Consider the following 25,812-nt stretch of genomic DNA (forward strand, 5'->3'; position numbering starts at 1 on the left):
GGAAAGATTAAGGAGTACAATCTATGTGAGACCTGACAGAACTCTCCTTCCCATTCAACCTTCTTGCTCATTTCCCATGGGAGGGACAGATGGGTTCCCAAGTTCATTGTCTGGCAATCTCCTTTGTATAATGCCTTAATTGACAACTGTATGTGAAATGTTGCTGTGGCTTTTCCAGGGATATCCTAAGTATTTGAACTAACAATGGGATTTACCATATGGCTGAAATCATGACAGCAGTCATCAATTATCCAGAAAGATAACAATATATTTTCATTTTTAGGTTATCCTGGAGTTTGCTGTATACTGTTTGTGTTTTGATTATGGCAAGTCTGCTGACAGCTGTCACAGTTAATGAATATTTCTACACAAGCAGCTTCTTTCCAATATTACTTCTGTTTTTCTTTTATGGCATAGCATCTGTAAGTTGGGATTTTAAAATGAAATTTCTCCATTTTCTAAAGTTAAAATTTCTATGAGCCACATTGCTACTAGTCGTAGGGCAGATTGGAGAGTGGCCCAACACTGTAGCTTTTGTGTAGTCACACTAATTGAAGAAGCGATTTCTCTAAATCTCATGTAATCTCATAATTGGACATTATTTGAATTACCACCCGAAGAATTTACAGACACCAGACTCTGTGGGCTATGGACAAAAGTGAATTCTAATCTCAAATCCATCCACAAAGACTGATTTTCTTTACAGAACTTTGAGAGATGGAACACATAATGTCTGTGCCCATGGAATCCTTTAGTGGCCGGTAAATAATGAAATGATTTCTGTGCTGCATGCTGCTTTAATTTTATGAAATAAAACTGCCCAAATATAACTTTTTTAACTTCCCCCCCTTCTTCCCCACTTTCATAGATAGAATATGAGAGAGTGATTCCACTTGGCTCTTAAACTACAGTAGTCATGATGTTGATCAAGATTTCCCACATGAACATGATTCGTTGGGGGAAGAGCCAACATGGCTACTATAAAGGGAAATCATGCCTCACCAATCTACTAGAATTCTTTGAGGGGGTCAGCAAACATGTAGACAAGGGCATTCCTGTGGATATAATGTACTTGGACTTTTCAAAACCTTTGACCAGGTTCCTCACCAGAGGCTTTTAAGCAAAGTAATCAGTCATGGGATAAGAGGAAAGGTCTTCTCATGAATCAGTAACTGGTTAAAAGGCAGGGAAAAAAAGGTAGAAATACATAGTCAGTTTTCAGAATGGAGAGAGGTGAATAATGTGCTGGGACTAGTGATGTTCAATATATTCATAAATGATCTGGAAAAAGGGGTAAACAGCAAAGTGGCAAAATATGCAGATGATACAATCTGCTTTGGACTTAACCATCCTGAGTAATTTTGTAAGGAGTTACAAAGGGATCTCTCAAAACTGTGTGACTGGGCAACAAAATGGCAGATGAAATTCAGTGTTGACAAATGCAAACCAATGCACATTGGAAAATATAATCCCAACGTCACAGACAAAATGATGGGTCTAAATAGGCTTTTAGATGATGAAGGGAGGATATGGTAGAGGTCTATACAATCATGAATGGTGTGGAGAAAGTGAGTAAGAAAGGGTTATTTACTCCTTCACATAACACAAGAACTAGGGTCATCAAATAAAATTAATAGGCAACAGGTTTAAAACATACATAAGGAAGTACTTATTCACACAAGACATAGTCAACCTGTGGCACTTGTTGCCAAGGGATGTTGTGAAGGCCCAAATTATCACTGGGTTCAAAAAAGAATTAGATAACATAGGAATAGCCATACTGGGTCAGACCAATGGTCCATCTAAACCCATATCCTGTCTTCTGACAGTGACCAATGCCAGGTGCTTCAGAGAGAGATAAGTTCATGGAGGAGAGGTCCATCAATGGCAATTAGCAAAGAAGGTCAGGGAGGAAACCCCATGCTCTGGTGTCCCTAACCCCCCAGGGGCCTGAATATGAATTAGTTTCAGTCTGAAGTGTTTACAGCCAGTCAAGTCATGAACTTCTGAGGATAGGCAACATCTTAAGGTGCACAGGTGCAGCTCCCGCTGACTTTAGTCTCTCCAGTTTGTCTCCTAAAGGCCAACTCTTATTTCAATGCCTCTCTCTAGCAGTCCGACATAACGTGTAGGATGCATTTTAAACCTCTGATGGAAATGTGTTCCACTAACTAGAAACTTCCTTATCTGCAGATCCATTTCTGTTTCATGCTCAGTTCCCTCTTAAAGAAGCCTAAAGTCACCAGCTCTGTTGGATTCCTCCTCACCTTTTTCTCTGCATGTCTGAGCTTTATTACATTGGTGAAAAAACTTCCTGCACCCTTGGAATGGGCTTTGGGTCTATTCTGCCCCTTTGCCTTTATTACTGGAATCTCAAAGGTATGGTGAATTATTTGGAACACGTATGCAGTAAAGCTGTAACTGGTAGCTAATTGGCTGTATGTGCCTGAAATTTGCCAGGCTAGGTTACTGTTCATTGTGTATTATGGTAGCATTTAAAGTTGCCATTGTTCTAGGTACTGTACAAACATTGCCCCAAAAAGTTTGCTGCTCGCTAGTTTTCAAGTGTCCAGCAAGTGCAGTTTTCAAGCATGCCTACACATTGGTTAAAAACTGTCCGTTTGCTACAGTTTCCCCTATGAAAAAAGCAATCATGATATGTGAATATAATTTGTTTGTACTGGATTATATTAGAAGAGTCTGACACATGCCCCAAAATGGTGATATGAGGTTGTACTTTGCTGGTGTGAATCTGTTTCTGGAGCACTTTTTAACCTTTGGAATGAAAACGTACACGCTCTCTATCGTTAGTAGAAATGTATTTCTCGCGAGGAAAAGAAACTAAAAGGAGTGTGGGTTAATGTAGTGCTGGACTTTCCAAAGCGTCTCTGGATAACTGTGTTGCATAAAATTCATCAAAATTCTGACCATACATACCTGTTTTTTCAGCTGAAGATTCTTAGTCTGTTTTTTTTTCTTTCAGATTTTGCATTTAGAAAAATATGGAATGGGTTTCTATTTTTCTAACATTATGGAGGAATCATATGCTGTATTTACAGCCTATGTCCTGCTGATTTTTGACAGTGTTTTATATATGCTATTGGCTATCTATTTTGATAAAGTTTTGCCTGGTAAGTATATTTATAATTAAAATACTGTATATGTTTTTTTAGACATAGACTTACGCCTATAATTTTCTCTCTTTCCCCAGGCCCCCAGCCCCCACTTATTTCAAAGCAGTATAAGTGATGATAGAATAATGCTGAACAAAGGAAAATGTAGAATTAGAATTTACCATCCCACATTGGGTGGATCAGCTAATGTCTCTTTCATCTGTAACTGGTGTTAAACAATATTTCCAGACAACAGACTATAGATTGGGTGTGGATTCCTAAATAAGCCCAACCAAGAATCAGCTTTCATATCATACTTTAGGTCGCCTCAACCTTTAAAATATACTGTAATTAACAGAGACAAGCAATTAGCTTGTTGTTCAGATTTGGCTGATGTTCACAGCTGGGAATACAAACAGTCATATCAAATTTGGACCCTTGACTATGAAAATATCGTCCAAAGCTGAATGTCCCACTGCTCCAGTACTTGCTCTCTGGCATCATAAACTGTACATACCAAAGTTAAGGTAATCCAGAGCCCCTGCCCCATGATCCTGCTCGCCACTTCCAGTGTCAGCAGCATTCCCCACTCCTTCCTGTCTCCCAGCAACAGAACCCCCTTTTCCCCCAGGGGTAGTAGCAAGTAAGGGCATATACAAAACTTATCCCAGCAGCCAGGGTGTTTCTACTTGCATGCAGCCCACTGCCCTCTTTCCTCCTGCCACGTAGTGTGAGAGCCCTCAAACCAGTGGGTCCTGGAGCAAACACCCTTTTGGAATGGGTCAAACCTCTCACACCTATAGACTCAGGTGGATGTTTCTGCATTTGGTTTCCTTCAGGTCACATTCTCAGCATTTCCTTTGCAATGACAAGGGCTCAGAACAGATGTTTTTAAATGGTATCTGAGATTCAGAGGTCATTAAATGATTCCAGGAGCCAGGGTCCTAAGCACAGACCTGTGACTATGGCAGACAAAGCTAGGGAAGCTAAAGAAATACCAGTGACATGCTCCTACCTTTTAAGCCATTGCCGTCAGCCTGATAAACTGGCCAAAATTATTCAGCCTTTTTTCGGAAATGTGATTTCCCTCTTCCCCTTCCATTTTGAGTGTGTAGGGGGGTTTTTTTCTTCCCATGATAGCTCAAATCCTGAACCCAGCACCTGGCTCTGACAGTTAGGACAGGTGCTTGAGAGATTAACCTTGGGCCCGATCCTCTGGCTGAAGCTCCAGGACAGAGGCTACTGTAGCCTAATGATTAAAGTAGCCTCAGTAAAGCTCTATATGAACCACCTGTGCTGAGGGAGGGGGGAAACATCTGCAGAGCAGTGGATTCCCTCCTGTCTCTTATGTGTTGTTATGCCCAGAATGGATTCTGTAACACATGGGCGTGTGAACCCAACCACACCTAGCCCTCCTATTTTGCTGTAGAGCTATACCAGTTCTTCTAACAATTGGTCCTTTTGTGGCCATAGAGGGGTGGATTTGCCCAGTGCTGAAATCAATAAAGAGTCAGATGTTTAAAGGTATTTGGGTGCCTCAAGATGCCGATAGGTGCCTAATGGGATTTTTAAAGGATCTAAGGGCTTAGGCACGTTTGAAAATCCTGCAAGGTGCCCATCTACATTGTTAGGCACATAAATACCTTTAAAATTTTTGACCCTAAAACTGTTTATTGCCATGAATTATCTTTTAGTCTGCTATGCCTTGATAAACTAAAGATTCATAGTCTTTGTTTCCAATAGACAAATACGGTATGAAATATCCCCCTTTGTTCTGCCTGAAGCCATCATACTGGTGCCAAAGCAGGAGAGGTTATGGTGGTAAGAGACCTGAAACGGAACAAAATCATGAACGTATCTTCAATGACAGCGTGGAGCCAGTGCTTCCAGAATTTGAGGGGAAGGAAGCCATCAGGTACGACACTACTGCATGTAAGAAGAAACCTTTAGATTACATATTGTATCGGAGGATTAGCAGAGCTCACCTGCAGCTGTTGCTATCCCTGCTCCAGGGATCAATTTAGCTTTACTTCAGCCTACTCAGCTTTCCCCTCCGTGGGATTTTTGCGAGAATATGTTCTTTCACAAAGTAAGAGTACAGCGTTAGGTCAAACGCTATTACAATGCAGATGAGATTAGGAACCAAATCAGGCCAGTCATATATGAACTGAGCCAAATTGCAAATTGGTTTTGTGATGCTAATTTTGTCCAAAAATAACTATGGCAGGGGGAACCCAAACTCCTTGTACCTGCAACCTGCTTCAGGTTTGATCCCCAAAGCCTTCAAAGGTAAAAGGACAATCTGATGTAACGTTACACATTTATACATGAAGGGGCTGATCTTCCACTCTCTGTAGACATTGACACTTGTGAAAGGGGATTGTGAAAGGCTACCAGATGAGGTATACACTACCTTGCACAGGTATAAATTACTAGGGAGGCAGTGTGATCTAGTGGAGAGAGCACTGGACTCAGAGTCCAGAGACCTGAGTTCTATTCTGAGCTCTGCTGTTTGTTGACTGACCTTGGTGAAGTCCCTATGCCTCCCTGTGCCTCAATTTCCCCATCTGTAAAATGGGGATAATGTTACTGACCTCCTTTGTAAACCACTTTGAGATCTACTGAAGCAAAGCATTATATATGAGCAAGGTGGTATTATTTATTACGGAGCAAGGCAGTATTTACTCAATAATTGGAATCCAGCGCTAATGATAACTTGCTTCCCTTCCTTTAGACTCAACAATATTAAAAAAACATATAAAACAAAGAACAAGAAAATAGAAGCTTTGAGAGGTATGAAAAGTTTTTTAAACTTTTTTGTTTGGATTTTAACCAAAAATGAACCCAATCGATTCTGAAATTTTAGGGCTGCTCTTTTCTTATTGTGAGATGATACAGTAATTCTGCTTATCCCTACTTTAAACAGCTTATTAAAATGTTAATCTAGGGACATTGCAAGTGTTTTCTTTGCAACATTTAATCCCTATTAAATAAGAAGAAAACATAGTAGCTGTAAAAAATGTTGAAATCAAAAGGTGGAAGAAGTAAAGAAGCAAAATTTGTACCCGCCATGACTGCTTGAAAGCCTATTCCAAAATCTAATTCATGCAACTGATGGTTACCCTGTGACTGTATTTCTATCTTTACTAAAAATAAAAGGGAGTGAGCAGAGTAAACCAATTTAAGATATTGCACCCTCTCTACTAATATAATGAAAAACTTTTTGCAAGTTTGAACCTGGTTACTGGAGATGCAACCCACATTATGGGTTCTGAATTTCTGGCTTTGCTTATCTCATCTTAGATAGAAATCTTATTTCTTTAATTGTCATGTCTGGCACCTGGACACCATACTTTGGTGATGGGCACATAGAAAGAGACAGGAAGGACTTAGTTTACTTCACAAACTTTAATCCTAACATAATACTATTTTTATACTAGGTTTGTTCTTAAATATTTATGAAGGCCAGATCACTGCATTACTTGGTCATAGTGGAGCTGGAAAAACTACACTACTAAACATCCTGAGTGGACTTTCCCAGCCATCAGATGGTACGATGAAACACTTCTAAACTGAAAGGAAGAATGTGCTTGATTTCAAATGTGCTTAGGTGAAACAACAAAGGACTCATCAATCTTTCTTTGTTCATGTGTACAGGTTCTGCAACTATATACAAATACAAACTATCAGAAATAGAGGATCTGGAAGAAATTAGAGCATTATTTGGGGTTTGCCCACAATTCAACGTTCAGTTTGAAGTTTTAACAGTGAAAGAAAATCTGCGAGTTTTTGCTGAAATCAAAGGGATTCGGTCCATTGAGGTAGAGTATGAGGTAAGTCAGGGGTTCTCAAACTTAATTGTACCGCGACCCCTTTCTGACAACAAAAATTACCACACGATCCCAGGAGGGGGGACCGAAGCCTGAGCCCATCCAAGCCCTTGGCGACCCAGCCTTGGCGACCCCCTTAAAACAACCCACTTTGAGGTCCCGACCCACAGTTTGAAAGCTGCTGAGGTAAGTATATGTTCACTTGGGAAGAACTTCTACTTCACAGCATCCTGTCATTTTCTCATGCAAATTGTGTGGTATGAAATTTGTCTAAGACTAAGACCCTGAGTGTCAGTGGAGGTTCAGCTGTGTTTGTAAATTCAATTTACACTGACGGAGGAGTTAGCCCATTACGTATACAAGTATCACGGGTGCATGTGTCCATGATAATAGGAGTACCTGCAGAACCCCATGTAGAGGAGACAATACTCGTTTGTTTGTTTGTTTGTTTTGTGTTCGCTTCTAGCGGCCCCATTCATGGACCCAGCCCCCATTGTGCTAGACGCTGTGCAAGACAGAACAGATGGCCGCTGCCCAGAGAGCTTGGGGCCAGATTTTTAAAGATATTTAGGCCCGACAGATGCAAATAGGTGCTTGGGTGCTTTTGAAAATCCCAGTAGGGCCTATTTGCTTCTTTAGGATCCCAAGTACCTTTAAAACTCTGCAGAAAGAACAGGAGGACTTGTGGCATCTTAGAGACTAACAAAGACTAAATTTATTTGAGCATAAGCTTTCGTGAGCTACAGCTCACTTCATCGGTACATCTGGTACATCTACACAGCAAAATATGCCCATGACAGCAGGTCTCAGAGCCCGGGTCAACTGTACAAATAGCAGTGTAGACACTGAGGCTCAGGATGGAGGTGGGCTCCAAGACCCTGACACCTCGTCAGGTTTCAGCTCCCATGCTCCAGGATGAGCCCAAATGCCTACACTTGTATTTTTAGCCCTGCAGCATGAGCCCCGTGAACCCAAGTAAGCTGACCCAGGCTCTGAGGCTTTCTGCCACAGGGTTTTTATTGCTTTGTAGATGTACCCTAAGAGTCTACATAACCCTTTTCGTTTTACCACACCAGGGAGACTTTCCTTGCTGCACTCCATTATAATGCCATGATAGTAGAGATTATTTCAATACCTTCACATCGCCATTCATTTTTCAATGACAGCTGAGGTACCACTCTAATTCTGAATGGGCATGTAGCTGTGAAATAGTCAGGCTTTAAATCTGAGAACTTGTGTTCTTGTATGACGTCTCAATCTGTGTAGTTTCTGCAGGGTGAGTAGAACTGGAGGTTTCAGGAGTGATCTAGTTGAATGTGACACCCGGACCTCAGAAGCGCAAACCTGGCTAGGCTGCTGTCAGATAAACACAGGCCTCTCCACATGTAACGTTGGCTTATGTGCATGCTTAATAAAGATCTTACTACCATTCTTCTTGCTCTTGTTCTTGCTGCGTCACTGTTTTCTGACAAAAAAGCATCCAGCACAAACTGACAGACACACATGTTGTTGTGTAACCACTGTAGTTATGTGAAACGGTTACTTACAAGTTACTTACCCAAAAGCCTAAACATACCAGTCCTTGACATTTATTTCTCTGTCATTTTCCAGGTGCAAAAAGTTTTGAAACTGATGGATATTATCAACTTTCAGGACACCCAAGCTAATAAATTAAGTGGTGGACAAAAAAGAAAGTTGTCTCTTGGGATAACCTTGTTAGGAGATCCACAGGTAAAAAGGAGCAGTCATATGCACAACTGGTGTTTGTATCGTATATGCATTTAAACACAGTCTCTGATCCCACAAAGACTTACGCACATACTTATTTCTACACCCTGTGAGGATCGTAGCTCCTATTGACTTCAGTAAGACTCATAGTGCATAGTTAGATACATGAGTAAGTCTTTATGGGATAGAGACCAGACAAAGTACATTTTCATGCCATTAATTTATAAACATAATCTCAAACAATATGATCTGTCCAAGGAACACGATTGGAAAATACCTAAATGATTCCAGAATAATGACTGAAATTCATTTAACAAACGAAAGATAGATTGAGACTACATCAATACCATGTTTAGCGCAAACAAAAAGGATAATAAACAAACTAGGAAAACCAGTAAAAATACAGACATAGGGCTTGTGCCCATAGACACATCCAGGAAAGTTAAACTGAATTAACTAAAGGTCTGGATTTAAAGTGGATTAGTTAAACCATATTAAATCTCTGTGTGGACATTGTTATTCAGAATTAAAGTGGCTTTAATTAACTTTGGAAGTGAATTAAACTAAACTGAATTAAGGCCACTTTAATTTTGAATGACAATGTCCACACAGAGATTTAATATGGTTTAACCAATCCACTTCAAATTCATAACTTTAGTTAATTCAAATTAATTTTCCTGGATGTCCCCATGGAGAAAAGCTTGTAGAGTTGCATTTTGATGTTAAAATCACCTGAAAAGAAAATTGAGGTTAAAACCACTCAAGTCTGTAAATATACCAAAAATTATTCATTGTAACTGGATCTGAATGCAGTATTGCCAACCCCAAGTGTTTGAAAATCTTGAATCAGGTCCCAAAAATCATGAGTTTCATGTAAAAATAATGATATTTTAAAAAATTGAGGGGTTCTGTTTATTTGCTTTCTGGTTTTTGAGCCAATAAGGTGCCCTCAGGTCATGTTTTCCATCATTTCCCTGCAACCAAGAGGGATGCAAACTTTGTTAAAACATGAGAGCTGAGCCTCCCATGCAATCATTTGACTCCAGCATCTGGAGCTTTAAGAGAAACATCAATTATCATGAGACTCGCACTAAAGTAATGAGAGTTGGCAACATTGTAAAGGTCTGATTTCATACCTGTTTGCAGGTTTTGCTATTAGATGAGCCAACTGCTGGATTGGATCCCCGTTCCAGACATTTTGTGTGGACCCTACTGAAAGAACGTAGAGCTGGTCGAGTGACTTTGTTCGCTACCCAATTCATGAATGAAGCTGATATCCTGGCTGGTGAGACCAGCTTATCTCATTAGATAATAAGATTTTATAAGTAGATGGAATAAGCGGAGTTTTCTTTTAGAATGGACCTTGCTCAGGCTAAATTCTTCGGTGAAAATTCCTGTTGACTTCAGCGGTACCAGGATTTCATCCTCATTGCCTTTAATAGAAGTTTTCACTCAATCAAGTCTGAAAGGTTGGCTTTTACAGGGGAAGAAAAACTCATTGAACTACAGTGAAGCAATTCAGGACTTTGTGCTTCACTGTTAAGTTGAGTTTCACTAAATCCAAGTTCACTGTAAATTTGTTCTGCTTTAGAATACTAGGGTTACGGGGGGCCACATACAGTGTGAATTCATGTCCATCTCCTATTGACTATTTATCCTGGAGAAGGGGGTGTGTGTGTCTTTTTTTAAAATTAAAATATATCATTTTAATAGTCCTCTGGTCAGGAATGTGGAGGCTTTGCTGCAATACTGAAGCACCAGTCATGTCCTGCAAATGAATCATAGAATCATAGAATATCAGGGTTGGAAGGGACCTCAGGAGGTCATCTAGTCCAACCCTCTGCTCAAAGCAGGACCAATCCCCAATTAAATCATCCCAGCCAGGGCTTTGTCAAGCCTGACCTTAAAAACTTCTAAGGAAGGAGATTCTACCACCTCCCTAGGTAACGCATTCCAGTGTTTCACCACCCTCCTAGTGAAAAAGTTTTTCCTAATATCCAACCTAAACCTCCCCCACTGCAACTTGAGACCATTACTCCTTGTCCTGTCCTCTTCTACCACTGAGAATAGTCTAGAACCATCCTCTCTGGAACCACATCTCAGGTAGTTGAAAGCAGCTATCAAATAAGCAACTCTGTATCCAGTTTGCTGTCCTACCATTTTGACCAAATAATTTCCGTTTTTGTTTCCTGATATTAGCATCCTTCATTTCTCTTACTCTTGATCTGGGGGCAAAGATTATTTTAATTCCTTCACATCTCTATTAACATTACAATAACATCTGAGATACCATTCTAATTCTGAATGTACATGTGTCTGTGAAATAGTCTTACTGTGTCATCCTCACCCACAGCAGCCCCATTACCTAATCTCACCACAAGCTCATTGTATCCTTTCACTGCTTATGCTCTTTATAAGAGACAAGGTAGATGAGGTAATATCCTTCACTGGACCAACTTCTGCTGGCAGAAGGGACACGCTTTTGAGCTTCACAGAGCTCTTCCTCAGGTCTGGGGAAGGTAACCGGAGTGTCCAAGATAAATACAAGATGGGGCAGATTGTAAAACATAAGGGATTCACACATGTTGTAGGAGACAACTTAAAATGAAGCAGGCAATTAATACTTCTGCAGTCATAATGGAAGGTAATGGATAATGGAGGGTTAGTAGGCAGCAGGTGTGTTACAAATTGTTGTAATGGGGCCATAAAATTAGTGTATCTGTTAAGTCTGTGGTTTTCCGTGTCCAGCGTAGTCATGAATTGAAGTACCCAGGATCATTTTTTGAAGGTGTTATACAGGTTTCCTTTGAGGACAAGGCTTGGGAGGTCAGGCATGGAGGACTTGCTTTGTGAAAAGTGTTTTGATGGGGTGTTTTTGTCTTTTATCATTTTTCTATGAGATTTCATTTGAGAGCAGAGTAATTTCTGGCGCATTAAATGCTCTGGATGAGTTACACCACATATTGTGAAAGGCATGTTCAGAACCCATGCATCTTGAAAGGTGTGTTGTGGGGGCTATCCATCATCGTAGCAGTGGACATATGTCTCCAGGTTTTGCGTCTGTTGCTCTGTCAGGGTCAGGTTGCTTTCTGAAGTCCTTTTATTGTCCTTTTTCTTTGTCTATTTCACCCTTGTCATTCTATCCTTTATCATATTGCTCCTACTCTTGCAACAGTTTCCCATGTGTCCACCATGCACCCCATCTGTCTTAATTCCTCTTTAAAAACCCACTTCTGCTAATAATCCTTCCTAAATTATCTTCACCTCTAACCTCTGAATGCCCATTCTTTCTTGAATTATCACTCCATGTCTTGTAACCAATATTCTGTGATCTGCTTATTAGATGCTGAACTTTAGATTCTTAATTGTGTTAATGACTCAAGAAGAACTAATTCCAGAAAGTGAGGTCCATTAATACATTATTTTGTTTTTCTCTTTCCTTAGACCGGAAAGCTTTTATTTCACATGGGAGAATAAAGTGTGTTGGATCTTCTCGGTTTTTGAAGAAAAAATGGGGGATTGGGTATCACTTAAGGTATTTTATTTTATTTTATGTAAAAACATTCCTGATAGTGCTAAATTTGCATCACCGTAGCAGAAGAAATGTTATATCATTCCTACCAAGCAACATCTCTGGGAGTTTAAAGATAAATGCTTTCTAATATAGCTTAACTGGAATGAATATAAAAACTTCAAAATGTATTGAGGACACTGTGTCATAATATTCCCTCAACCTGGCACATGCAATATCTATGGTTCCAGTTATGAAAAATACATATATTTTTGCTGTTAATTTTATTTTTAAGGCACTATGATCTGAGATCACCTTTCATCTGATGTAACGCCTTGGGTATTCAGACTCCACTTGCAGCCAATTAATTTTTTTTCTCATTATTGTGCCGAATTCCTAGAATCCTTGTAATGAAATGTTCCATTAAGCAGATGTGATTCACTTCCCCAGGTAAAAGAGCTGTTGGCTCAGAGGGCACTCCATCCTAAAAGCCATCTTTCTTTTCAGCCTGATCCTCAAATTCTGGGCATCTCTTATAAGATGCTGAGTATCCTCAGCTCCTTTCAATAGGCATTGAGGTTCCTAAGCACCTTGCAGGACTGAGCCCTTTGTAAAACTCTTTTTGCCAAACTCTTCCTGTAGATACTGTCAAATCAGTTGGTTATTCCTAACCACTTGTTTTATTACATATAGCAACCTCATGTGTTTGCTAAACACAAGGAGTTGGTAACAAATCGTTCAATCCTTACTTAGACAAAATTTCCACTGAAGTTTTGTCTAAATAGGATCTGCTGCAGGGATTGGATGTTATTCTGGATTTGACTCTCTTGGTATATGACATCATAATGATACAAACATTGTTCTTGTGGAAATGTAAGCCTTTGCCTTCTTAATATGAACAGGATGCATGTCAGTGGGGTTTGTGACTCTGAGAGCATGATATCCCTGGTCAGACAGTACATCCCTGACGCCACATTCACAGGACAGAATGGAAATGAACTGAGTTATACGCTGCCCTTAGAAAATGTGGATAAATTTCCAGGTAATGATGTGTTTACATAATCCAGAATCCACCATGCATAGAACAATTTCTCTTTTTTTTAATTAATGTTGAGAGATATTGTATCTGACTCCTGAATTCCATCAGGAAGGCAACCTACTGATGAGGAACTTTTGCATGAGGAATTTTTTCCAAGATTTTAGTCTCCGTATGTATTTAAGATCAAAATATGTGTTTTTCTTCCATTCATGACGAAGTACATAAAAATTGAACTTGACACAAATATTTATTTTTTTCTGTTAAATGCAGGGTAATGATGAAGGAAACTGAAAGGAATCCTCGTAGGTGCTGGAACTAGGGGTGTTGGGGGTACTGCCACACACCCTGGCTTGAAGTGGATTCCATTATACACAGGGTTTACAATTTGGTTCAATGGCTCTTAGTAGCCCCATTATACAAATCGTTCCAGCACCCCTAGGAATCAGATTTTAGTTTCAGTTTAGTTATTTAAATTTCGATATTTCTTTGAGTCTGCAAAGGGCCAGAGTTTGGAGTACATGCTCCCTCATAAGAATTCTACTAATTTTGTGTTTCCAACTGGGCTGGAAATACTGTAAGCGCAGTCTTACTTACCGCATTTTGGCATTTACAGATCCAGCCCTAGCCAGAGCCTGAAAATGCACAAAAGGTTGAAATTTGAAAAATAATGGTAGGTAGGTACTGTGACAAAGCTCTGTCCTTGCCTTCGTGGGTCCCACGTTTCCTGGCGGATTTCGCTAGCCTCAGAGGCTCGCTGTGATCCTCCACATAACCCTTCTTTCTCTAGAGACAAGGGTCACAGTCTACTGAGCCATTTTCATCATAAGCCAGCAAGGGTGGTGAGGAGAAGTTATCCTTCCTTGCACAGTCTCTGTTGTCTCCCAGTCTCAGTGATTAATCAGGGGGCAAAGGTGGCGGGGGGGAGCCCGGGCCCACCCTCTACTCCAGGCTCCAGCCCAGGGACCCTAATAGTATCAGCTATGGTAGCTGACCTTTTAGAAACATGACATGTACAATTCCCTGGGCTACTTCCGCCACAGCAGCCCTCAATTCCTCAAGCTCCACTTCACCCTTACCTCAGGGCCTCCTTCCATGTGCCTGATATGGTGTGTACTACTCAGCCTCTCCAACAGCGCAACTTCCTCCCACTGCTCCTGACATGCACACCCACCTGACTGACCGGGAGGCTTTTAACTAGTTTCAGCCAGCCCCTGATTGGCTCCAGGTGTCCCAATCAACCGAGCATTCTCCCTACCTTCTGGAAAGTTCTTAATTGGCCCCAGGTGTCTTAATTGACCTGGAGCAGCTTCCATTTCACTTAACCTGGTACCAGGGATTTGTTTAGCCTGGAGCTAATATATCAATCTCCCACTACTTTTCTATAGCCATCTGGCCTTGCCCCGTCACAGTACGTTAAACAAACGAATGAGATGAACACAAGAAAATAATGAAATGAAACTGGTCACTGGGAAAGGCAATGGTCCCAGTGAATCAGCTGTCTAAACCTTGCTGGGTTGTTTGTTAAGGCATCATAGCAGCTAAGAGTTCTAAAGACACATTTGAAAGAGGACACTGAGTTGCCTTTGCAGATCATTACCAGGAACTCGTTCCATGCATAAGAGGTAGCATGGGAGAATGTGTAAAGGTGTTTGAAAATTTTAAAAGTGGACAATCAAAATTGGCACCTGGTATTTTTTTGACTCTTGAGCGTATGTATTCCAGTAAAACTTCAATTCAATCTTTAAATACTCAGCAGAATATTATCAAACACAAAGACTGATTAAAAATAGAGACCTGGAGATTTCTGTAAACCCATAGTTCTAATGGTTACCCTAGGATTAGAAGACAGGGTTAAATTCTGCTTTCAGGTACAGAAGTGTGTTCGGAATTGCATTGAATTTACATTTCTATACCTGAGAGCGCAATTTTAGCCCAGATAAATTTTAATTTTCTTATGCCTTCAAGGTACATGTATCATTCTGTTGTACAGATCTGTTCTGTGGCCTAGACAGCCACTCTGACCAAGGGATTATTAATTATGGCGTTAGCATGACAACCCTCGAAGATGTCTTCCTGAAGCTGGAGAGTGAAGCAGCACTTGATCAAGAAGGTAAAATACTGAGTCCAAACATGCAGTTTTCAGCCAGGGAAAATTATTTTTAAATTAATCATATGCTCTTTTTCTGCTAAATGTGAATCCTTACCTTTTTGGGCATCCTCAAAGATAGAAATGACTAGCAAAATTGCTTTGAATAGTTAACTATATTTTTAAACATGGCTAAAAAACAACTGGAAATCCAAACATATAGAACACAGAAAGAGGACTTTTTTTTTACTCCTGACTTGCTATCAAATATTAAATGGATGACAAGGTAAGTGCTTAGGTTTCAGAGTAGCAGCCATGTTAGTCTGTATCCGCAAAATGAAAAGGAGTCCTTGTGGCACCTTAGAGACTAACAATAAACTAATACATTTGTTAGTCTCTAAGGTGCCACAAGTACTCCTTTTCTTTTTGTAAGTGCTTTTGTAATTATTTCATAAGATACAACAACAAAGAGGCAGGCATTCTTTTAGAAAAGTCTGTAGCATAGGCTTCATTCTGCAACTTATTTTGCAAAGTTCTCCTGAATTGTCCAGGGAAGAATGTGTACCAGTGCTCCAATTTTTAGATTGGATTGGATTTCTTAAAATCCATACCTTAAAAACAGAGACAAAGCAGGTTGCTCCCTAAGACAGAGATGCAGAACTCAACCCACTTTGTTCTTGTCAGGCTCTTTGCAGACTCCCTGCTGAGAAGCCAGATGCCGCACTTCCCTGCAGAGCCCCCTTAGCCTGCAAGCAGGACCAGGAAATCCTTAGAACTTGAAGTGGTAGCTTGTGATTCTAACACAGTTTCCAATATACCACAGTTTTTCTATTTTTTTAAAGTGATCTCTGCAAAAACCACGAGGAGTCCTTGCGGTCCCTTAGAGACTAACCCATTTATTTGGGCATAAGCTTTCATGGGCTAAAGCCCACTTAAGGCTACCACTCTGAAACCTGCTAAAGATCCAACGAAGTGGGTATTCACCCACAAAAGCTTATGTTCCAATACGTCTGTTAGTCTATAAGGTGCCACAGGACTCTTTCCTGCTGAAGATTAAATCCCAAACTTTGGATTTTGTTTCAGTTCATAGAACTAAGGACTGTATCAAACATTGATTTTTTTTTTAAATTTCAGAAAATGTATTTATTGTTTCAGTCTTTCACTTAAGAATAGTTTATTGTTCTTATACTTTAACTGTGTCTAATAAAATTGGTGATGGGCTTAAAACTTTATGCACTTAGAGCCTGATCCTGCTCCCTGTGAAGTCAGTGGTGCAGAATCAGGCATGTGCTAACCAAAGCACAGTGTCTACTTGTTCTTAGTGACTCTGAGCCTCAAATACAACCGGTTACGTACACTTTGTGTCTGAGTATTATAAATGTCTCTAGTCTTCTATTTGTTTATTTTTAATTAATACAGTGAATCCAGGTGCTATTCCACAGAATGCTCCTAACTCCTAAGAATTTTATTTTATGAAAACACAGGTTTCCATGAATGATGAACATTTCCTTTTGGAGGGTTCTCCGTGGTGGCTTAGGGGTCTATTTATACCTGCAACATGAAAAACATTTAAAGATTTAAACATGAAAAATTCTACTTAACACTTTAACCTTCAGATGTCCTTTACTAAAGTGTATAATTATGGAAAAGAAGCCTTATGAGTGGAAAACTGGAAGAGATCTCTGGATACAGAACTGTGGATGAGAGATGGATTTTCTGTACATCCCTTCAAGGTCCTAGAGTGTTTTCTATTACTTAATACTCCCCAAAGAGCCCATCTTAACTTAGGAAGTGAGCTGTAGCTCACGAAAGCTTATGCTCTAATAAATTGGTTAGTCTCTAAGGTGCCACAAGTCCTCCTTTTCTTTTTGCGAATACAGACTAACACGGCTGTTACTCTGAAACCCATCTTAACTGAGATATCTTTCCTTGTAGCAAACTAGAAGATAGTTATGTTCAGCCTGCCATGTAGTACTGGTCAGTAGTTGATAATTTTGTGTATTCTTGTCCCTGCCAGTGTTTCTGTTTTTATTATATGTAAAAAAACATTGTCAAGGAGTTATGCTGAGCTATGTACTTTAAAACTCTTTGTAGATTATGGTGTTTTCAGTGAGGAGCAGGCAGAAGAGGAAAGAGATGCCTTCTCTGCTGATGAAATGGAACAAGGTCTCCTGTCACTCTCAGACATAGGAAAGGCGACTGTAAGTGGCACAGCCCTCTGGAGACAGCAAGTCTGTGCCATGGCAAGAGTTCGCTTTTTAAAGCTAAAGCATGAAGATAAAACCCTTAGGTCCATGTAAGTGCCAGTGTTTCTGACTTGTTTAGGTGAAATCAGTCTGTGGGAGGATGTTCATAGCACAGCAATCTGCAGAGTGGGCTAGGATGGAACTTCAGGGATCCACTTCCCTCTCACCTTGAATGTTCCTGGACCATTGGAAATAATTCAATCACAACAGTGTTTGCTTGTAAATCACATATTTGCTCTAAATGATTCGTGACATAGAAAGCTGATCATCCCAGTGTTCTGGAGAAATGCCTACCTTGCCAATTCCAGCTACACAAAAGCTTCCCTAACTACGCATCCCCATCCCATTATTAATTTATTACCGGGAGTTTCTTGCACTGAACGATGTACATAATTAAATTAGTCATATGATTATTGGCACTGGTTATAAATCCCATGTTCTTTCTTAAAAAAAATTTTTTTTTAAATATCTTGATTTTTTGTGGGGGGTGGGAAAACTTCAAAACTAAAAATCAAAATTTTCATTTCATCTTGGTATTTTAAAAAAAGAAAATGTTAAAAAATATTAAATTTTTGTGTTTTCTCCTTTCACATTTTTTCCTTTCCCCATATTGTCTATGAACGCAATAGAATGAATAATGTCTGTTTGTTCTTTCAACTTTTTATTGTTTCTCATTAATTCCCCTCTAATCGGTACATTTTCAAAACTTCTCCAACTCTGGAAAAACTCTGTAACTTTTCCAAAGTTTTAAGGAAGTTGTGAAAAGTTAGAATTGAAAAAAAGAAAAAGGAGAAAGGAAAAACCCTAGACATTCATTCTGTTGCATTCAATAGCAGAAATGGGGAAAAGGATAAGTAAAAGGAAAATACAAAAAATCCAAAACTTAGAATCTTTTTGACTTTCTAAAAGGAAACTAAATAAAATCTTTTAATTTAATTTTGTATAGAAATGTCCTGTCAAAGACCAAAAAAATTAAACAACATTTTTCTGTGAAGAAAAATTGTTTTGAATTAAACTCTTTTCCGGCAGAAAATCTTACTGTAAAAAAAATTTCAACCAGCTGCTTGGTTATTACGGTTAGAACTGGCTGGATCTCTTACCCTTCTCGTCCCCCACCGACCCAGGAAGTTGGAGGAGCACCTTCCATCTGGTGCCTTCTGAGGCGGGGATGGGCCAGTGGGGACCTGTGTTTGAGCAGGGGTCACCGGAATCCCAGCTTTCTTCCCTACATCCCCTGTAGAGGCCGTCTGCTTCTGAGGCTCCCACTGCTGCGTATGCTGCTGCTGCTTTGGCAGTGGTGTCAGCCCGGCATTAGACGAGAATGTTCATGTTCAGTTGTTGTTTTTTGCATACTACCATAATTTCCCTGAGGAACACAAGCAATAGAAGGGAAATGGTGATTTATGAAAGTTTATATCTCTGCCAAACCTGAATGGAATTTCATGGGTCAAAGAAAAGGCACCTCTCGAACCCTGGAGCTTTCTTCCTGCTGAATTTTAAAGGCCTGACTTACACAATGGGGGTGTTACACATTCTCAAAATAAAGTGGCAAGAATCTTTTTTTCTCAATACAATTGAAATATATGGGTTGCTACTAGCTCCCCCTACAATAATGCAACTTGCAAAATGTCTTCTCTCCAAACTCATTTGTGATCTGTTCTTCTATCTAGATTACTGCTGTGTGGACTTTTTATGCTACCGTTAGCTATCCAATTTATCATAATTCACTTATGGAAACAATTCAATTCTTGGGAGCTGTCCTCTGGTCTGTATTTTTTTCCTCCTGGAAAACAATCTCACAAGGAAGTCACAAGCCTTCTAGTCTTCAATGAAACAGGTGAGGGGGGAAAAACAGAACAGCAAGGTTGGTCTTTTTCTACACCACTGCTGATGGCCTTGCAAGGAAATTTGACGGGGGAGGAGGGGGGCGGGAATATTGGCAGAGCAGATGTCATAGAGGGCAATACAGGGCTCAACAAGGAGAGCAACCCAAGAAGCAGAGAAGGACAGGGTGATCTGGAGGTGGTGGCAAAAAGCTTATGTTTGATGTGAGGCTGAATGACAAGCCAGAGAAAGGATCTGAGGAGAAGAATGACATTGTCAGATCACCTGGAAGGCAAATAACTTTTGTGGTTTCGTTTTGTATTGAACGAATGAGGGCAACGTGTGTTTCGGCCACCTGAGAGAAGGATGCTGCAGTATGCTGTGTATTTATACCTGCCTACTGTATTTTCCACTCCATGCATCTGATGAAGTGGGTTTTAGCCCATGAAAGTTTATGCTCAAAAAGATTTGTTAGTCTCTAAGGTGCCACGAGGACTCCTTGTTCTTCTTGCTTAAGTTGTGAGGAGAAGGAGCCATGGAGCACAGAAAGTTTGAGAAGGAAGGGGTTGTGAACACTGTGGTAATGAAAGCAAGGAAGTGGGAAGGAATGGAATAAATAAAGCAGATGGACGTGAGATAGGAGACTGCGTTCAGTGATGGGAGAGGTGGTGTTAGAGAGAGAGACACAGACAAGGTAGCAAAGAAGAAGAATCATAGGCATGATAGCAAGAGAGCAGAAATTAATAGTAGTAAAACAGCTGAAATACAGAAGAATTAGGGCAGTAAACTAATTAAACATGCTGAGAATCAGCAGAGTAGTGAGTCAATTCATAATGCAAAAATTTGGAAGCAGCAAATTAACTAACTGTGGAGAAAATGCAATGGATTATTACACAAATGGTGTATGAATTCTATAGAATTTACTTTATTATAATTTCTCTGGTCCTGTTTGGCAGGTGGGGACTTTTTACCAAAGACCCGAGGAGAACTTTTATTGTTTAAAAAACAAAACAAAAAACAACAACTTCAAAGATTGCGATTTCTCTGCTGTTGCTTCATACTAGGTTCAAGTATTCAGGACTTCATCCATGCCCTGGAGACTCAGAACATAATGCTGGAAATAGCAACAGGGAAAAATATCACAGAGAAGCTAATACATAATGGGGCTATACAAGTATCCTGTGAGCACCAGGTAGTGTGTGTCTCCTTTTTTCTTTAATAATTAACCAAGATGCCAATGTGGGTTCTGTGGAACTTGTCTGAATGAAGCTCCTGATGGATAAGCGCCAACGACATGAAGATCAAACATAAGCCAAAGTGAAATTCACAAAATTGTAAAATAAACAAACACATCAAAATTTAATTCAAATATGGCCAGATTGTAGCCCACCTGCATCCAGGAGAAAAGGGGCTTGGGGTTCCATGGAATCACTTCCAGTATATGGGGGTGTCAGGCTTTTCAAAGCTGTTTTGTCCCCTTTCTTGAATTTGCACTTGGACAGGGCAGAGCTACACAGGTGCACTGGGAAGTATACACTGCACCAGGGACAGGCAGATCACAGCACACGCCCTCCGCAAAGTAGTGGGGAGATCAGAAAGAAGACTGTGGTCCTAGTATTCACAATCCCTCTTCAGGGCAGCTCCAGGGTCGGGTCAGCAACACACTGCTCCTTACACTGGGCAAATCACAGACTGATGATCTAGACCATCTCATATTAAATAATAAGCAATAATCTTATGTGGGTAAGCAAATGGGCTTATATTTAGCCAGGAAAGGCCTGATTTTGAGCTGGGTCAGGTCACACGCTTCATTTTTGTGGTTGCAGTTTTACGCTCTCAGTGAATTGTGGATGCATTTTATTGAGCTGCAAAACCAGGAGCTGTCTCTGGAACTTGCCCTAAAAATGGAACAGCATTTTACTGTAAATGCAAAACAATCTGATGCTATATGACTGTGACAGATATTGCAAATGCATGCAATATCTTTTGTGAAATGTGGCTTTAACTTTATAAATATTGTCTGTATCTTTCACCCCGTCCTTGGAAGCATGAAAACTTCAGAGGCTGTTGTATTGAGATGAGCCATATGATAAGGACAGGAGAATATTTAGAGGCCTTTGTGTCAAGGCATGCTAGATGTATTTGTGCATTCCTGGCTCGCTGGGCACGATTTCCTGGAGGATCAGGAATCACTCAGGCTGTGTCTACACAGGGATAAAAAAAGTCAGCTGACTCAGGCTTGCAGGACCTGGGCTCCGGGGCTTTAAAATTGCTGTGTAGATATTCAGGCTCTGGGGCCCTATGAGAGTGGAGGATCCCAGAGTTCAGGCTCCAGCCCAAGCCCAAATGTCTACACAGAGAATTTTAGCCCCTCAGCCCAAGTCAGCTGACACAGGCCAGCCATGGTCATGCCCGGGGTCTTTCATCCCTCTGTAGATGTACTCTAAGAGGTGATTCGTGAAAAATACCAACACTTGTTATGCAGATACCCAGCCTTAGTAGCCCTCTCAGGGAAAGGGGCAGTGACAGTTGTTACCTGATTTAAGAGACCCAGGAAACACAGAGGCTCGGGGCAAAAAAGGGCCACCCTGAACTGACAAAGAGGACAACAAATTGACCTTTTGTCCAGTGGAGATGCTAAACCCTGTGCGAGGATTGGAAGGACTAGAATCTGCCAAGGTCTTCATGGGAGTCAGATGCAGATTTACAGTAAAACACAGGGTGCCCTGGCATGGAGCCCCCCAACTGTGGTGGCAGAAGCTTGGTCCTGCCGGCTCTTGGGGCTCCTGCTGCAGGCTCCGCCCCCACCATCAGCCAAGCTTCCCCTCCCCACCTCCTCCCCCAAGCGTGCCATGTTCCTGCCCCTCCCCCTCTCCCTCCCTCCCAGCGCTTTCCCCGCCACCAAACAGCTGTTTGCCGGCGCTCAAGTCGCTCTGGGAGGGAGGGGGAGGAGCAGGGCCGCAGCGCGCTCAGGGGAGGAGGTGGAGAAGAAGCAGGGGCAGGGCCTTGGGGAAGGGGATGGAATTGGGGCAGGGCGGAGCAAAGGCGTGACTTCCGCACTCCCCCTACACATACCCTCCCAGCCCCTTGCCTTGAGCTGCTCAGGGAGCACCCCCACAACCCCAGCCCTGACTCCTGCACCCCTCCACATCCCCACCCCCACCCTGAGCACCAAACGGGAGCTCCTGCACCCTGACCCACATTCACACCTGCACCCCTCACACCAAATGGGAGCTGCCCCAGGTAAGCGCTCCACACCCTAACCTCCTGCCCCAACCCTGAGCCGCCACCTGCATCCTAACTCCTGGCCAGACCCTGCACCCCAACCCCCAGCCCGCTCCTGCACCCTAACTCCCTCCCAGACCCTGCACCCCCCAGCCCTGAGCCCCCCCACCCCCCACACCCTAAGTCCTGGCCAGACCCCACACCCAAACATTTTTTAACATTTTTTTTATAAAACGCGCTTATCCAAAGCGCTTTACCATCGTTAGTTAACAGTACGAACAATCTTTGGAAAGGTCATTAAGTGGTCGGCTGAGACACTCAGAGGTTTTTCAAGTGGTCTGTGGAAAAATAAGTTAGACTACAAAAACTATCAAGGTAATTCTCTTTATTTTCATTTACTTCCTATTACTTATAGGAGAAGGAGGAAGAAAAAAAGAATGAAAAACAGGGGTGTGGGGGGAGAGATCAGAGCGAATGTTCTTTTTCTTGGCTGGGTCCCAAGCAGGGGCCCCAAAAATGAAGCTGAGCACAGGGCCCCACTAACTCTAAATCTGCCACTGTTAGGAGTGGTATAATGGTGTGCAGTGGTAAGCTTGCATAATTTATTGTCTTCATGGGACTACAATGAGGGACATTTCACTGGTCTGAGTCTGTTTGTCCAAAACTATGCTAAGTAAGCCTGACTTCAACTCAACCACATTTACTAATCTCCTCTAGATACAGGCTAACACCTCTTGGCTCAATTTTAGCAGGTCAAGTTGTAGCCTACACTCCTGCCTACATAAATGCAAAACTAATTCACGCATTCCTAGATTCATCTCGCAGTAAAGTAGCCTGTGAGTGGGAATGTAAACTGATGAATAATTTTCCTGATTCCCCCTCCATTAGAAAACACCTTTGAGCTTTTGTCTTGTCTTGCTTTTCTTCAGAGCTACAGGTTTACAGTTATGTGCAGCATAGAAACAATCAACTGCTTTCCAGTGCTTGTGAACATCATCAGCAATGCATTGCTGCGAACCTTAAATTCCACAGCACAAATTCGAATCTGGAGTCATCCATTTTTTCCTGTAAGTGTCATAACTTCACTGCCAGAAATGCTTGTAATACATATGGTTGGGAAAGAGGTATCTAATTTCTCAATATGTGATCAGATTTTTTATTAGGAAGCAATTTTGTTTTATCTCTTTTTATGTATAGGTCCAAATTCACCACTAGTATAATTATAAACACTTTTTTTTTTTTAGCAGAGTTGGGCCTGCATATACTAGTGGAGACTTTGGCTCATATCCTTTTGTTGTAAAAAAGAGAACTCTGCACCATAGCCTGTGTGTAGGAGAACCTTCTTCGGGGGTTCATTGGCCCTCCCTAGTCATGAGTCTTGAACTTCCCTTCTGGCAGCCTCCCCCTAATCATTGGGTCTCTGGTGCGGGGTAGGAGGGGAGTATGGGAGAGGAGGGGCTATTGGAGGGGGAGGAGAGGTTATGGGAGGAGGCATGAGGACACAGGGGACCTCCTTGTAGCCTGGTGTTTCAGACACTCAGCTGGGTGGTTGGAAAGCCAAGTTCAAATCCCTATCCAACATCAAGCAGACGGGGGGAATTGAACCAGCTCTCCCGCATCGCAGATGAGTGCCTTAACCACTGGACTAAAAGTGATAAGGGGGTACCTCCTCCAAAATTTTATGACTCTAGACCTTTTAAAATGCCTGGAAACAAAACATATCAAGTGGATGAAATGTGTCCCTCAACCTGAAACAGACTTTTTTGAATTTGTTGAAATCTTTCAGAATTTTCAGGTTTGATTTGACCTAAACCAATTTTTTCCCCAAATTTTTCTGAACTGCCAGCAAACAAAAAAAAAAAACCCAACTATTTGCCGAACTTTAGCTGTGATACCCAGACTAATACAATGCAGATGTTTTCTTCAGATGTTTTCTGATTTTTTTTCGCCCCCCCAGGAGAATCATCCAGAATTATGGGATTATTTTATTGATATCTATCTCTTTTTTTTGCTGTTTTTAATTCCTGGTTTCCCACCTCACTTTGCAATGAACAGCATACAAGATTATAAGGTAAAATCCTTGAATTTTATTAGACATTATGTAGGGGGAGGCCTGGATAGATCTCAGTTTCAGTACTGCATTTGGTTTGGGCTGTCACATTCTTACAAGGACATAGCTTGGAGAGTTCAGAGGAGAGAAATCAAAATACTAAAAGGTTTTGAAATTAACCACTCTGAGAAACAGCTAAAAGACCAAGGCATGATCTATCTAGAGAAATAAAACCGAGAGCAGAGGCAGAGTGATAGCTGTGTACAAATATGTAACAGGTCAAAGACAGGTACTCTCATGACGGAAGAAGGCAGGTTTAATAGAATCAAATTGCAATTATAAAAAGGCGGGGGGGGGGTTGTTCTTTATTTTCCAGAAATATACAAACTTATTCTCTCATTTCTCCATCTTCTTCTTCTCCTCTGATGTACAGGACATTGCAGGCAGATCAGATGGACTTTCAGTGTTTCTCAAACGCGGCCACCAGGGGCTCTTCTTGTGGCCAGAGCCTCCTGGGCTGTGATTGGAGGAGAAGAGGCAAAGCAGTGGCCACTCCCCCTCCCTGTTGCTCCTGGATGCCCTGTCTTGGTCTTGGTTGCTGAGGCCAGCAGCAGGAATGCCCCCTTCTGGAGTCCCCTGGTGCACACTGCTGTAGGAACAGGCAGCCGATGAGTTCCCTACCTTCCCATGTGCGGTGGGGCTCAGGCTTTGGGCTTCAGCCCAGGGGTGGGAGGGCAGGCTCTGGCCGTGGGGCATCGGGCTCCAGCCCCCTGCTGCCTCCCCCAACCCCTCACCCCCATTTCCCCTGGCCCCCGCTGCCTCCCCTGACCCTCCATCCAGGGCTTAATTTGTCCCCAGGCTTGCCTGGGCTGAGTAAGTCTGCTGTGAAAAGTGATACCTGTATGTTTGTTCATATCACTTTTCACAACAGACTTAACTAGCTAGCAATAAATATATTACAATGATTTGGACGTGTCTATGGGCATATTTATTTGCTTTGCCTAAAGCTAATTAAGTATTTTAGGAAAAAATGTGAGAGTGGCCACCAGCAAGAGTTGGGGGCCACACTCTGAGGCCACCAAAAAAATTGTCCTGAGAACGCCTGGCCTAGGTGATGGACTCAGAGGTGATTATCTACCACTATGAAGGAATGTGTGTTC

General features: G+C 41.5%; 1 protein-coding gene across 1 annotated transcript in view; it reads left to right on the forward strand.

Annotated features, from left to right (window-relative positions):
• The window catches only part of LOC311530233 (uncharacterized protein), a 128,330-nt gene that overhangs the window by 17,426 nt on the left and 85,092 nt on the right, over nucleotides 1-25,812 (forward strand). Inside the window, exons 7-23 of the mRNA XM_084646698.1 lie at nucleotides 284-422; nucleotides 2,194-2,379; nucleotides 2,984-3,131; nucleotides 4,857-5,028; nucleotides 5,848-5,906; nucleotides 6,554-6,664; nucleotides 6,771-6,946; nucleotides 8,555-8,674; nucleotides 9,818-9,956; nucleotides 12,116-12,206; nucleotides 13,085-13,224; nucleotides 15,212-15,331; nucleotides 17,402-17,603; nucleotides 19,224-19,390; nucleotides 20,442-20,569; nucleotides 23,532-23,669; nucleotides 24,560-24,673. Coding sequence (XP_084502824.1) covers nucleotides 284-422; nucleotides 2,194-2,379; nucleotides 2,984-3,131; nucleotides 4,857-5,028; nucleotides 5,848-5,906; nucleotides 6,554-6,664; nucleotides 6,771-6,946; nucleotides 8,555-8,674; nucleotides 9,818-9,956; nucleotides 12,116-12,206; nucleotides 13,085-13,224; nucleotides 15,212-15,331; nucleotides 17,402-17,603; nucleotides 19,224-19,390; nucleotides 20,442-20,569; nucleotides 23,532-23,669; nucleotides 24,560-24,673 — 2,350 coding nt within the window. The remainder of the gene's footprint in view (nucleotides 1-283; nucleotides 423-2,193; nucleotides 2,380-2,983; nucleotides 3,132-4,856; nucleotides 5,029-5,847; nucleotides 5,907-6,553; nucleotides 6,665-6,770; nucleotides 6,947-8,554; nucleotides 8,675-9,817; nucleotides 9,957-12,115; nucleotides 12,207-13,084; nucleotides 13,225-15,211; nucleotides 15,332-17,401; nucleotides 17,604-19,223; nucleotides 19,391-20,441; nucleotides 20,570-23,531; nucleotides 23,670-24,559; nucleotides 24,674-25,812) is intronic.

Source organism: Lepidochelys olivacea, assembly GCF_965140295.1.
Source record: "Lepidochelys olivacea isolate rLepOli2 genome assembly, chromosome: 14".
NCBI lineage: Eukaryota > Metazoa > Chordata > Testudines > Cheloniidae > Lepidochelys > Lepidochelys olivacea.